This window comes from Triticum aestivum, chromosome 7B (assembly GCF_018294505.1).
Source record: "Triticum aestivum cultivar Chinese Spring chromosome 7B, IWGSC CS RefSeq v2.1, whole genome shotgun sequence".
Classification (NCBI taxonomy): domain Eukaryota; kingdom Viridiplantae; phylum Streptophyta; class Magnoliopsida; order Poales; family Poaceae; genus Triticum; species Triticum aestivum.
In genome coordinates, this window is record NC_057813.1 from 740925868 (window position 1) to 740941498 (window position 15631).

Consider the following 15631-nt stretch of genomic DNA (forward strand, 5'->3'; position numbering starts at 1 on the left):
GAAACTACATATTTGAAGGCTCAAAACTATATATTTCAAGTACTAACTAAAAAGGAAAAAAGTAAATTTAAAATCTTAAGTACATATTTTTAAAAATGTCAATATTTCTATTTAAAATAATTGAAAATTAATAAAAGTAAACAATAATATACTATAAAAAGAATATACCAAAAAAATAGTAATGTAAGAATGTTGGCATTGACAAAATAACAATACCGGCGTCGGTTATAACAGCACGCCACAACTAAATATAATAGTGTTGGCGTTCCATGCTATTCCATAACAGCAATATATTACGCCTGGTACAAATTGTTGATCTCATATATTTCTCACACTGCCTTGTTTTCGAACGCCACTACTATGCCCCTACTAATATCGTACCAAATCAGCCAACGCCATCACTATTTGAAAAAAAAATAGTGGTGGCGTTGGTTGTAAATGGAGCGCCACCAACGAAAGTTATGGCTAACCCTTTTTCCACTAGTGAAGATTGAGGGAGGTTGTTAGATAATGTTTATACGTAGCTTTCGTGTAGACACTTTATAATGAGATAGCCACACCCGTATTGGGTGTCGTTCAGTTTCCCACGAACATAACGTTTTACAATCCTGAGAGGCCATCCAAGGGAGTCTGTTGTAGGCTGATGCCGTTTTTACCCTCTCTAACTAAACCTAAAGTGGCGAAGTTACTAGCATGTCGCCATGTCCTTGCACTAGAGAAGGAAGTTGGGGTCTAGACGATCGTCTTGGAGATGGACTGAAAGATGGTTGTGAGCAAGCTCAACTCTGAAGGGAAGGACGGAGGGAATAGTAAGTGTATATTTGTTTCTAAATATGAAAATATTACTATTAAATACTAATATACCAAAGATATAAGAATATTAAATACTAGTATACCAAAGATATACCTACATATAAGAATATTTAATAGTAGTATACCGAAGATATTCTACAGTTAAATTCTAATAACTCTGTTCCAAAATATAAGAATATTACTATAAAATACTATTAGCTGTTTTCAAATAATTAGTAATAGAGATAATATTCTTTTGTAGTGATATATCTTTATTCCTCATTAAATATAAGAATATTACTAGTATTAAATACTAGAATCCCAAAGATATATCTAATAGTATACCAAAGATATACAACAATTAAATAATATTACATATGTTCCAAAATATAAGAATGTTACTACTACCTCCGTCTGAAAATAGTTGTCATCAAAATGAATAAAGGAGGCTGTATTTTAGTTCTAGATACATCCCTTTCTATTTGTTTTGATCACAAGTATTTTCGGATGGAGGGAGTATTAAATACTGTCACAACTATTCTTATATTTAGTAACAGAGATAATAGTATTTAATAGTAGTATATCATTTTTCATAAATACTCCCTCCGTACCAAAATTCTTGTCTTATATTTGTCTAGATACGGATGTATCTGACACTAAAATGTAACTAGATACATCCGTATTTAGACAAATCAAACACAAAAATTTTGGGATGGTGGGAGTATAAGAATATTACTATTAAATACTAGTATAAAAATATATATTTAATAGTATACCAAAATATAAGAATATTTAATAGAAATATACCAAAGATATGCTACTATTTATTGCCGGTATTAAATAAATAAATCTGTAGATTAACACGCGGTCCCCACCTTGGCCTGTGGCTTCCGTTTCAGTTCATAAAAGGCAACACATGCTTCTCCTCCTCGCTCACATTCTTCTCATCCCGCTCTCCACAACCAACTCCGCGCGTCTGCTCGACCGATCCACCGCGATGTCTAGCTCCGACGTCAGTGCCATGCCCGCAGCCAACCACGAGGGGCACAGCCTAGCGGGCCCCGCCCCGCCCCCTGCGCCGGTGGTTCACAAGCGCAAGCCCGGGAGACCCCAGGAGAAAAGCCCGCCCCCAGCGGCCACCAGAGAGGAGCTGGAATCCAGGGAGTCCTGGGAAGGACCCTTGAAGGTGCTTGCGCTCCCGGCGCCAGGGGCCCGGCGTGCTTATGTTGTCTCAGATGACAAGATGGTGAGCCGCGCTCGCGCCCCCACACGGCGTGCAAGCGCGGTATCCGACGACAAGATGGTGAGCCGCGCTCGCCCCCCCCCCCCCTCTGCTACTAGTGATTTGAAGTTAACCGGTGCCTAATGAGCTGGAGTTATTGACAATCTTTAATCTAGTCATGTGAATTAGTGCTAGTGCTTAATGAACTACCTGATGTGTATGTGCAAGAATTACGTGCTGGGTATATGTCCTTGGACTTTCTAATCGCTGCGATCTCATCTGGCAGATGGACAGGAACGAGATAACGCCGGTGGTTCGCAGGCACAAGCCCGGGAGACCCCAGGAGAAAAGCCCGCCCCCAGCGGCCACCAGAGAGGAGCTGGAATCCCGGGAGTCCCGGGAAGGCCCCTTGAAGGTGCTTGCACTCCCGGCGCCAGGGGCCCCGCGTACTCACGCTGTCTCCGGCGACAAGATGATGAGACGCGCTCGCGCCCCCACCCGGCATGCAAACACTGTCTCCGACGACAAGATGGTGAGCCGCGCTCGCGCCCCCACCCTGCATGCAAACCATGTCTCCGATGACAAGATGGTGAGCCGCACTCGCTTCCCCCTCTCCTACTAGTGATTTGAAGTTAACCGGTGCCTAATGATTTGAAGTTACTGACAATCTTTAATCTAGTCATGTGAATTGTACTGTAGCTTACTGAATTACCTGATGTGTATGTGCATGAACTACGTGGTGTGTATATGTCCTTGGATTTTCTAATCGCTGCGGTCTCGTCTGGCAGATGGACAAGAACGAGATGGCGCCGGTCCAGGGGGTGCCGCGCATGCGAGGGAGCATCGCGTCGTCAAGTGCGGTTGGTAAGTATACTTTATGCTGCTTTTTTTTGTCAACATCGTCTCCGTGCAGGCTACACTGGCAAACAAGCTGCTTAACTCTTGTGCATGCTGGTTTTTCGTCATCACTAGTATACTGGTATTGGACTGAAGCTTGTTAGCTCTGTCCATGCTGGGTCTTTTTTTTTCATTATTAGTATTGTTATATATTAGCTGAAGCTGCACATGTTTTCTTTCCATTGACGTTGGTGCGGGCGGTGCTACGCGTCAGTCGGCCGAGGGATGGACGCCTTACTCACCTGATTTTAATCAAGTCCCACCTAGGTGTAGTTTGTTTTGTCACTAGCTGTGTATACATAGGCGAGCTCCAGCACTATGTTGCAGCGTGGAAAACATATGAACTGTAATAAGAAACATGCAATGGCTAGAAATATCTCCACATATTTTTTCAGCACGTTTTAGGTGTCAACGAAATTAGTCGGATCGCCAGCCATCGAATTGACATGTGGAGCATTGGATCACACTACACGGCAGCAGAGAGAATGGAAACCGTGTTCCTCCATAGCCTCCACAATACATGTGTATCCACCACCCCTCCCACATCGTCGCAACAGACAATTACGTCGGCCCCTTGCAACACCTGGCTTTGGTACCCTAGAGATCCCTGATATCGCTTGGATATCCTGCAAGTATTATTACAATGCGCCAACGAGGCGTCGTCCTTGCAACATTGTCTTACAGACAATGTAGTTGATGCCACCACCACCATCACCCATTTACACATGGGCCGTGGCATGTGGCACTGTTCGTGGGATAAAACACACCCCGCGAGAATATGCGGTTGCACCACTATGATCTGTGCATCTTAGGAATTGTTGTGACTGCCCCTGCAAAAGTAGCGATGATACGACCATCGCCCTGCAACATCGGCCATAGTTGTAGCACATATGAGAAGACGGATGCCGCACCTAACAACACATTATGTGTTTTTTGCACCATATGAAAGCACTGCCTTGCAACATCGGCTATCAGGGTGCTGCACCGACAAACACACTCACGACCTTGAGATGTCGTATGCCTTGGCCGATGTAGCATAGTGCTCCTCTTTCAGCATATAGCGATGGCTTGTAGCATTGATGGTCGGAGAGTCGCAACATCATTGAGTGGCAGTGCTAGCCCAACTCATTGTCATAGAGAAAGGGGAATAAAGGATGGGTGTGCACGTGGTGGAAATAAAGTGAATGGATATGGTGAAGAGAGAGGAAGACTAACAGGGGCATCCGGCGCTAGAGCGATCTGACTGATTTACCCCTGAAACCAGCCTGTTGAATATAATTCAATTTTCTTTTGAGAGACCTCATAAAAACGTCGCAACATGCGAGCATGTCTATACAAAAAATTGTAGATATACAAATCATTAGCTTCAACAAATAAGTGAAAAAACACAATGTATATAGGCCTGAACCGATGGATCATCAGCATGCATCTACCAGATCTTCCTAGGTTACGCCCAACCGTGAGTCGTTCAATTGGGTCACACATCACTACCCAATCAACCACCAACTTAGTTGTTCCTCTCGTCTCCTCTACCCACCCTTCGCAACATACACCCATGATTCTCAGCAATAGACCAACATGGAGGCGACAATGGTGTCCATGATAGGCTAGTCAAAAGCACACCGGTGATCAACCTTACAACACTAAACAGAACATTGCAACATGAGGTAACCCCAACTTTGTAGCACTGGTGCACCATTTTCAACCACCTTGTAGCAATGAAAAGTTCACTGACCAATAGCATTGCTGCACCAAGTTACTGGCTTCCAGCACTGAACACACGGGCTTGCAGCACCGCGATGATCGATGGTCGGCCTTTCAACAATATTAGTTAACATTGCACACCTCGTCTCCATTTTTATGTACATACACATGAGTGAGATTGGAACATCAGTAACGTATCAACATTACCAAACATGAAGACAATAAATTTGTTTCTCCAAGCATAGACGTTACTGAATAAGCGTGCAACTGCACATCCACCACATGAGCCATAATTTTTTAGCTCTGTGACAACAGCTTATAGTTGCAAAAGAGCTGACGATGATGGTTTAGAATGTATATGATCAAAATAGATTAAATGGAGGGGAGGATGGACTACCTATGTTGAATCGGACTAGCCGCAAGGTCACAAGTGCCTTGTCTAAATAGCCAAAAAGACAAAAGGAGGCCTCCTGGATTCTCCATCCTGAAGCTAAGCATAACTCCAACTCCAGACACGCTAGGGGGCTACTAAAGGTGCAATACGCTAGGGATGTCTTCTGGGTGGGAAGCCCGGTAGCAGGCTTGCCTTAGGGCCCAAGAGGCCAACTGGAGGATCGGTGCAGTAGGGCAGCTCAGGAGCCTAGATAAGGACTGTGGGAGCATCTTGGCAGGCAAGCTAAGATGGCAGTGGTATGAGATCTGATGGATTCCTTGTAAACCTAGCCCGCGCCACCTATATAAGGAGGGGCTCGGGGTTGTCATTCACATATACTCTCATAGACTATACTCTCTGTAGCATTATACTTCATCTCCACTCTAAACCCCTCGCACAAGGTGCTCCACCATGAATAAAAATCAGATACAGGATGTTGGGCATTACCTCTCACCGAGGGCCCGAACCTAGGTAAAAACCTTTGTGCGGACTACCTTGTCGTGTATCCCCACAAGTTCACCACCCTACTATGGGTACTCACGGTTTTCCATACTATCACATAGTTAAGTTCTAACACATTTTCTTTGGGGAGTTGAAGCAACTCATGGTGTAAGTAGGTGTTGCTTGAAGCACTGATTCTACTAGCACCTCCTTTCCCTCCTTTGAGATACCTTGTCCTTCCAATCCAACCACTTTGCCATTTGAGCTTTCTTTAATATGTTTAAAATTTCCTTCCTTTGACCTACCCACCACGGTTGGGACCCCAAATAATGCTCGCTCAATGCCTTAGGATCTGTGCAAAGATATTAACAACAACTTAGTCCTCCTATTTGCCTCACTTCCCAAAGAATGTTGAAGCTTTTAGAAAATTTCCCATTTGTCCCGAGGCCCACTCGTAGTCAAATAGGATATATTTAAGGTTACAAAGTTGCCATTTGACGGTTGAAGAAATACTATACTATCATCTGCAGAAATAAGATGGGATACATGGGGGTTAGTGCTCCCAAAAGATATACCATTGATCTCTTTATCTTTGAGCACCCATGAGAAAGGCCAAAAAACTCGCAACATAGAAAATAAGAAAATAGGGAGACCATCGGTCTCCTTGCCAGAGCCCTCTTCATAGTATAAAAAATACATAACACACTCCTTTCAATTTGATAGAAAACCTGGCCGGGGTACCACACATCATAATCATCAAGATCAACCTATCTGAGAAACCAAGTGCCCTCATCATCAGATCGAGGAAAATCCAAACCACCCTCTTATAGGCCTTCATCATGTATAGTTTAATTGCGAACATTGGATTTTTCTATTTCTTGAACGAACATACTTTGCTCCTGCGTGATCATTATGGATATGACAACCTTCAATCTCTTTGCTAGGCCTTTGAAGCAATCTGACTGAGCGTGTTCAATAAGTTGATTGATCCCATTTGAGGAAGTATCTCCATTGAGGTAATTTTGGGGATTAGGACTAGAACCATATCACTAAAGTTTGGTCAAATAACTCCATTAAAAGAATCACCTATTACTATGCGTACATCATTTTTTAGAAATAACTAGTGAAATTGGTAAACATAAGTGAGAGGTTGTCTAGCCCCTGCGCTCTTGCCAGTCAAATTTAGAATAGTGCATTCTCAATTTCTTCATCCATCACGTCCGTGTTCACCCTCTCCTCCATATCACTAGTCACACAGGGTCGGATGTGAGCTAAGATGTTGTCAGCATCAACAGAGGCTTCTGAAGAAAACAACTAAGCATAGAAATCGGCCGAAATCTTCCCCATCTCATTGTCAATAGTACAACTCGTGCCATCCGCCCTCATGTTTTGATCGTCTTCCTTGAGAAATTCCAGTTGGGAACATTGCATACACATTATTTGTTCCTGTGCACGAACCACATGAAGCTACGCTTCAATCTCGCTGGTCTTCAGCAAGGATGTCTGGATCCCAATGCGCTACCCTTTCCATCGAAGCTGGACCTTGTGCCTAGTAATCTCACAACATACAAGACAAAATATAGAGCCACTTCAATGTTTCATATCATTGGTGACATTGTTACGCTTCCTGTAGAGCTCACTCTGGCCGAAATTGTTATCACATGCACACTATCATGCCTACATGGGCATCCACCTCTCCTCAAACGTTAATGCCCTCTTCTTACTTTTGGTAATGACTAGGTTTTCTAGCGATCTATTAACGAGCAAACCATTGTCTGGTCCTCCATGACAACATGTTCAATGGGTGTATCCTACAATGAATGCACGAATTCATCATTGCATGGACCCCTGTCCACATGTACATAAACGATCTCATCCCGCTCCCTCTTATTGTCCCAAGTGTACATGTTGCTACTAAAACAAAGTTTTGAAACACTATTATTGGCTACACTCTCCCTAATGCGCTCCATTTGTGTGAAACTCCTCAAGTAATCTCCTAGTTGTTGTGATTAAAAGAATTCTTTGTTGAGGTATCATTGTAACAGATAAATGTATTATTAGGATCCAATCTCTCGGAGCCTCCCTTAGCTACACAAATTTTCATCAATCTCTCTTCCTATCCAGTAGCTTTAGGTGATAATCATTGTGACGCCTTTGGTGGTCACCTTCACGTTGCCTTGTCTTATGAACAAAAGTGCCTCGTCTGCGTTGCTCTGAGGTAGATGGGTCATCTTTCCCAATGGCCTTGCACCCTTTCCCATATAGATTTTTTTATGTCTTGCTTACTTTCATGCTCCTTCCTCAGGTCCCACTTACTTTTTAGATTTAAATCATCCCTTAGTTCACAATCATGTCACATTTCTTGCCTGAATTGGTCCTCCCTACACTTCATCTTAGGCAGTTACCATGTACAAGACCATCTCGAGGATCCTCGCTAGAGAGAGAGTCCACAGAGGGTGTATAATCAGTGTATGACCTGCACGTAAATGGACGGGCATGCAACGCTACATGACCCCTGCGCCATAGACGCCCTTGCTTGACCTAGTGCTCCCAAAACTAAAGTTCCTGCTTTCTTTCACCGGCCTCTACTTAGTTTTTGTCTATGAGGAGCCATGTCCAAGTGATGCCCTTAACCATTCACCCAACTGGGGTGAGGAATCATTTTGTGGTTCAAATCATCTGTCAACATGTGCTAGTCTGTCGTAGTCAATCCAAAAGAGAGGTATCTTCTCAAATTGAAAATCAAACAAGGTCCCCTCATCTTTTGCTGAAGAGTGGAGAAAGAAGCCTTAGACTAGTGAAAGAAATCTATCTCTAAATCTGAGATGGTTCCCCCATAAATCCATCGTTCTTAACATCACTCTTTACCACGCCACCAAGACAATTCCCAAGAGCATTCCCAAAAGTATATGATCATTTATATAGGGGAGGATCTGTAATTATCACCCATGGCTCCGTCATACAAAACATTATCTTCGATGACCTGGTTTTTTCATCATAATCCTTCAAAACTATCACATTAAAACCAAATTGCCACATTCAATTATATAGAGCGTGCTTCTAGACTCCTTTGTTATGGAATCTAAAGAAGAAGATACTATTTCTAATGTGACTTACTTGGACTTCCTAATAGTGTCACATGTATGTTGCGTAGCCCTAGCAAACACGTTGATGTTGATTTGCTGGAGTGAGCATGCCTTTCCAACCACTGACCACCGAGTAGGCCTCGGTCGGTCTGGAATCCTGATTCTCAAGCATGAGATCTATTAGTTCCTTTTGTTGTTAACTTCAGGGCTCCTTGTTAATTTGGTTGAGAGATTAGCTGCCTCCCCTGAAGCATTTCCATCTGTCAGGGACTTTGAAGGTTCTCATCTTAATGATCCTTGGTCGCCCTGTTCACTTGAGCTGTCGATTTACGCCACGCCTTCTCTCCCATAGTCGCGCAAAGGAGTGGAAGCACCAAGACCAATCAATGTAGGAGTATAGAGTGTCATCACCTCATAGATGAATAGAAACCTAACCCTAGCACTACTTGTCGGTCGCCTATAATTGCCCTTAGCATTTCTTTTCATGTTGGGCCCGCCATAAGGTATTTATACGTTCGCTTCCATTGGTACTTTTTTTTGCACTGGAGCCTTTCTGCTACATTTGCCTTTCTACGAAGGATGTCTTATCCAAATCATATAGTCTCCTCTATCTATAGGAAGCGAGGACATTAGCTCTTCTTTTTTTCAAGGCAAATACACTTGCTAGTGTTCAAGCGACATCGAAAGAAGTCTTGTCACATGTGAAGACGACGCTAAGAGTGTGACACATATAGGTGCCAACTTGAAGAATAATGCAAATTTCAGTAAATATGAATAGCTCCTGGGGGAACGAGCGCATAAAGGAATCAGCCACCATAAATGGATCATTTCCAAAGAAACAAAGTCACAAAGAGAGAGACAAGACATTAGCTTCTTTATGGGGAACACATATATTTAAATGTTGCCTTGCTCTCTGATTATTAACAAGAAATAATTTTTACTAATATATTATGTGTAAATCTTGATAGATATGGAATGTATTTTGGTCAGTATGTTTTAAGGAATCATATTAGTTTTTGGTATGTAGAAATTAAAAGAAGTTCATGTGCCTTCAAGGCATGTCAAGGTGTGTTGTTCCACCTCAAAATTGGTTCAGACTAAATGGTTATTCTCCCTACATATAGCCCCAATTCTCATGCTCTCTCTCTCTCTCTATTTTATATTCCAGACTACTCCATAAAGCCTAACTGGTGAAGGTCCAGAAACACCCAGCAGTGACGGGTTCAACTCCCATTAGTAGTCGATACTTAGTGGAGGAGAAACAAGCCACTTACAGGCACGAGCCCGCCAATGGTGAATAAATCAGAAAAGAAAATCAGGCCATGGCCAGTCCAAATCCAGCATCTGCCAACAATGTGTAGTCTCCACTACTCGAACCTACTTTTCCTCAGTGCGTGACATCATGTGATGTTTGGAGAATCCATAGAGTTGGGGATCCGAATATAAAAAACAACAATGGGGAGTGTCTTGAAGAATAGGAGCCAAGAAGCCGGACGGAGAAGGCCTCCACCATACTGCACCATTGGCCAATACTGACCCGTATGGTGCAAGGACAAAGGCAGAACTGAACACCGTCATCATCTAGGTTGCAAAGGAAGTTGGACCACTGTGTTGCTTCTCTCGAACAAACTCAATGATTTCATGCAGTTGGCACCCATGCCACATTCCATAGAGATAACAACATTGAGGAGGAGGAGGGACAACGCAAGGTTTCTTCCTCATAGGAATTAGTTTCGAGGAAGTGGGGGGACGATATGGCATGATGAGCAGTTAACAAGGGAAGTTTGCATGACTGTGGAGGACAAAGCATTAAGACAAGTGTGCTAGTAGCTAGATAAGGGATGAATGATAGCAGGAAGGAATAATGAGCTTACTGGGTGAGGCTACTATTTTTTAAGTTGCGACCTACTGATCATAACAACAATTGATCGTAACAACATACCATTGATGATTTAGGGTATTGATTTAGTAACTGTTAGGATGTGACTACGGCTTGTAAGTGGTGGGTTGTATATTACTAACAAGTAGCATGTTTAGCCTCAATATTGTCCTCTGTCACTCGTAACAACGTGCCATTGACGGACCACATATTGGGCCCGTCACTACTACCTTTTTCAAACAAAAATAGAATTTTAGTTATAGTCAGATTCACAACAATCCCGCCGGTCATTAGTGTTAAGTAGCATTGCTGACCGGTTTTTTGAACCACCACTTTTGATCGATAACTAGGCGAGAACTCTAGTGTAGTGCACATTTGTTTGGTTCAGAATTTTTAGTGTTTTTATGTGCACAAAGACATATCGTTCAACCCTAACATGTTCTCTTTAGGTGGGGTCGAGAGTGAAGGACTGGGGAGCTTGGAAGCAGGGGAAATGGCACCTCGAGGGGTTCAGGTCTCCATGATCAATAACCACAATTTTGATCTGAATGAGCTGCCGACTGAGCATGAGTAGCTCAAGAAGGAGTAGTCACCCGTGGAGCAAGAGTAGCCCCCTATGGCACAACATGAGCTTTAATATTCACAATGGTTGGAGGCTACTCAAATCCCGCTTGTGTGAGCAAAAATAACTCTTGGCCCAAAGTATAGCCCTGTCAGAAATTATCGAAACAATATCCTTATCCCAAGGACGATTGTAAAGCTTATGTGGAACTTTTCAATTTCTTGCTTCCTATTTTTTGGTGATTGACTGACGCTATTGCTAAACTTGAGGGAAGGACTTGGTATACTGCCTCATGATCAACGTGTCACCTGGAATGGCTTTTCTATTCATTTCCCATGATGGTTTTGATATGTAGATTGTTTGAACAAGCATTTATTCATTCGGTAAAGCTTTGTGAAACATCAACGGTGGAGCTAGGTCTCTCGTCATGTGAAATGATAGTAGGTCAAGAAGTGTGTTGGATCATGAGATAACATATTTTCTAAGTTGTTAATCATGTGTGTTAACACCATGGGTAGTATGAGAGAAGGTCAACATGCATGTTTGGGTCTGAAATGACCTCATGACCAAAAAGGGAGAGAAACATGGCTAATAGGAATACGAACAATATGGAAGTTACTTGTTGCATGGATGTTAACTGTGGTTATGAAACCACACAAGATGTCAGAGGACCCGCATCCTTACATATCAAGGTTGACTTCACATGCCAACTGGATTTCGACTAAATTATTGTATATGTATGTATGTTATATCTTGACATCTTACCAAACAAAAAACACCAAAAAATACACTATTTACTTCTCTTTGATGCATATTCTAGTTGGAGGGTAATCATAACCTTATGTGGATATTTTTCCATAATAGAATATATAATGGTCTAGTGAGGCAAGGTGTAAATGGAGAGGACAATAGTCGAACATGAAAACATCCAACATTGTGTTATAGTTGCATCAAGTTGTCTAGTGAGTCAATATGGAAATGGAGGAGGCTCATAGGGCAACACGAGAACACCCAACATGTTGCTCTACTTACTTCCTATTGGTACGAAGAGACCGAGAGTAGTGAAAGGTTAATCATAACACATGGACAAGATATCTCATACAAGATGAAAATGGAGTGAGTCTTGTATGAAAATGCTAACAAAGTATGAGTGTGCATAGCATGCCATCCCCTCCCTTTCTTGTTCGAGTTTCCTTCACCAACCCCATAGTACCCTGATCAACACTATTATTTGGATATGCTTCTCATCTGAGAAAGAATAGTTATTGAGAGACATTTATATCATTGTCTAGATAGACTTGTTCAAGGGCCAATAATGGAGGTGTCTTATCTATTATAGCCACATTCCGGAGAAGAATAAAAAAAGTAGACACAACCTGATAATTTATTGAGATTTGAATTGAGGATCCACATACATCAACTATCCTACATGTGAATCAAATCCACATCCTACATGGGCATTGGGCTTTAGTTGGACTACCACTTTATGGACAAGCCATGTGCTCCATGTAGTCTATGTTGCAAAGGCGGGAGGACAAGGAGCAAATAGTTTTTGATGGCTGGACATTGAAGTTATTTGTCAAGAAATTTGTTTCCTGACATGGTTTGTTTATTTCATTATTTAGTATTTGATATCGGTTCAATGCTCTAGTATGTAACATTCTTCTCACATTTTGGGTCTAGCTCTTGGTGTTCATGAGTTCATTACTTATGTTAACTATTATTGTTGTGCCCACTTGTTCGACAAGAGACTATAAAGTTAACTAAGATACTCTCGTATTTATATTAATATAGTTGGCACTGAGCTAATAATAAACCTTGAATACTACTCATATTTGTCAAATAGGAGGTCAAGCTGGATCTGTCTGGCGCATCATCTATGGTCACATGGTGTATTGTCTATTCTAAACCCAATGAGTATTGCAGAATGACATGTTCCTGCGAGGAGGAATGAGTCACTCTTTTGTGTCAAGGGGTGATGCCATGCCTCATAATTGACAATAAAAAATTAACCACCTACATCAAAAGTCTAACCCAAGTCAGGGAATAGGCGCCATTGCAATTTTACCGCACAAAGTCATCGGTATTTTGCAATTGAATGTTCCCCATGTTGTGACTGAGAACACAAAACACAAAACACCCCACAAAACACTATTCACTTCTCTTCGATGCATATTATAGTGGAAGGGTAGTCATAACCATATGGGAATATTTTACCACAATAGAATCTATAATGGTCTAGTGAGGCAAGGTTTAAATGGAGAGGATAATAGGCGAACATGGAAACAACCAACACTGTGTTTTACTTGCATCTAGTTGTATAGTGAGATAATATTGAAACGGAGGAGGCTTATAGGGCAACATGAGAACACCCAATATGTTGCTCTACTTACTTCCTATTGTTACCAAGGGACTGAGGCTCGGGCATGGTTAATCATAACACATGGAGAAGATCTCTCATACTAGTTGATAATAGAATGAATCTTGTATGAAAATGCTAACAAAGTATGAGTGTGCATAACATGCCATCTCCTCCCTTTCTTGTTGTATTTTCCTTCACCAACCCCCATAGTACCCTGATCAACACTATTAATTTGATATGCTTCACATCTGAGTTAGAATTGTGATTGGGAATAGTTGTATCATTATCTAAGTAGACTTCTTCAAGGGGAAATAATGGACGTGTCTTATCTATTATAGCCACATTCCGGATAGGAATAAAAAAGTAGACATAACAAGATAATTTGTTGAGATTTGAATCGAAAATACAACATACATCAACTATTCTACATGTAAATCAAATCCTCATCCTACATCGGCATTCGGCTTTAGTTCGACTACCACTTTATGGACAAGCCGTGTGGTCCATGTGGTCTACGTCACAAAGGCCAGACGACAAGGAGAAAATAGTTGTCGATGATTGATCACCGAACGAAATAGCAGCGAGAAGCTAACTCCAGGAAGCTAGGATCGACCGCAGCACAAAATCATGAAGCAGACTCGGCCCAGCTCCACCAATCCGAAAAGCTGAAGTTGGCCGATATTACAAGTAAACTGCCACAGCCAATTCATACGAGTCGAACCGGTACGCTCGATCTGTTTGATCTCTCCTCGTTCCCTCGCTCGTGCTCCCTCGCTGCTCCTCTATAAGGCCGATTTGGGTTGCCTCCAGTCAGCCCAACTAGCTCGAACAGGCCACAACCCTTCTAGCTAGGTTGCAGTGCCGCGAGAAGCTGCAAACCGAGCCAAACGGATTTTTCATCGCTGCTTGGAGTGAGAAGCTACTCTGAAAAGGTGAATTTCTGAAGTTTTGGGAAGCTAGAGGAGATCAGAAAAGGCCCTAAGTCATCGGTATTTCATAATTGAATGTTCTCCATGTCGTGACTTCTGATGGTGTAAACCCAAATAATTGCCATTGTGAAATTAAGTTCCTTTCGTGAGTCAGAACCCACATCCGTAAAGATGTGCCACTACAATCCACCTCATGGCTATCTTGGAGTCCTTAATATAATCAAGTGTGCCCAATATGGTGACTTAATATGTACTTATTGACCCTACGAAGCTAATCGCCTCCATCAAGACCCCTTCCTGGTTCTCCTTTAACTAGATTCCTCGAAACCACAAGAATCCTTACAATGGGATTACAACTTAGCACCTTTCGTTTTCACATAGTAAGAAGAGTTGCTCCTTGGATAGCACGGTACGATCAAAGGTGTAACCTGTGTTTTGGAGCGAGTTATTGTCTCGAAACTTTGTTCTCAACTATTCCGATTCCAGCAAACGGAGGCCATTGGGTCAAAGCTGTAGCGCACGCCCTGTAGTTTTCAAGTGGGGCGAGACAACTTAGCTAGGAACCTATTTTCATTCTGACCAGCTCCCTGAAAACAATGTTCGACTTCATGTGTAGTCGGTGTAGATGTGTCATTGCAATTCCACCACTAGGATATCACCAAGTCCTATGTATTACATGTCAACATATGCCACCATATGGTTACTTGACAAATTAAATGGATTTCACCAAGATTTCATGTTACAATTATAGTGAAGATAGTGACTCACATGTCAGCCTCCCTGACGGGAAGCAAAATCACTCTGACTTTGGCAACCTAATTCTTGGCGGGTTCAAGCAAACATGTTGGATTTGTATTTTATTTATTTCAACATATATAATTCATATAAATAAATCAATTCATAATAGGAGTCTTGGAGACACCCATGTCAATAATGTGAAATTATGGGAAATCTTATTATGTGCATCAACATAAGCCAAAACTCGTGGCTTAAGAGATATGTTTACAATCTTCCAATGGTTATTCCCCCTACTGAATTCATGATGTTAACTAGTTCCCATAAGTTGAGAAAGAAGTTTAGTCATGGGATCAATGTCCAGTGCATCATATTTCCAGTTCCCAAAAAAATTTATTATGGAAGTTGAGAAAGAGGTTTGGGCAACATATTTCCAGACACCTGTCATGTCTAGGATCTTCTCAAGCCTAGGTAAGCTTAGTCACGGGATCAATGCAGGCTATTAGTACATTGACCCGGTTCTTAATTCAAGTCCTCCTTGCTTGATACAATATTGAATGGAAAGTACATAATCAATTTATTTAAGTGG

The 15631-nt window shown here is 42.0% G+C and overlaps 1 protein-coding gene across 2 annotated transcripts; it reads left to right on the forward strand.

Annotated features, from left to right (window-relative positions):
* The first annotated feature begins 1790 nt into the window (after positions 1-1790).
* LOC123163122 (uncharacterized) lies at positions 1791-11290 on the forward strand. 2 transcript variants are annotated; one of them, XM_044580881.1, is made up of 4 exons: positions 1791-2095; positions 2301-2603; positions 2803-2878; positions 10904-11290. In XM_044580881.1, the coding sequence occupies exons 1-4, from the start codon at positions 1814-1816 to the stop codon at positions 11026-11028; spliced, it is 786 nt and encodes a 261-aa protein (XP_044436816.1). In that variant the 5' UTR covers positions 1791-1813; the 3' UTR covers positions 11029-11290. The 2 variants fall into 2 exon arrangements, with proteins under 2 accessions (XP_044436816.1, XP_044436818.1); XM_044580883.1 differs by lacking the exon at positions 10904-11290 and adding an exon at positions 3126-3275.
* The last annotated feature ends 4341 nt before the right edge of the window (positions 11291-15631 follow it).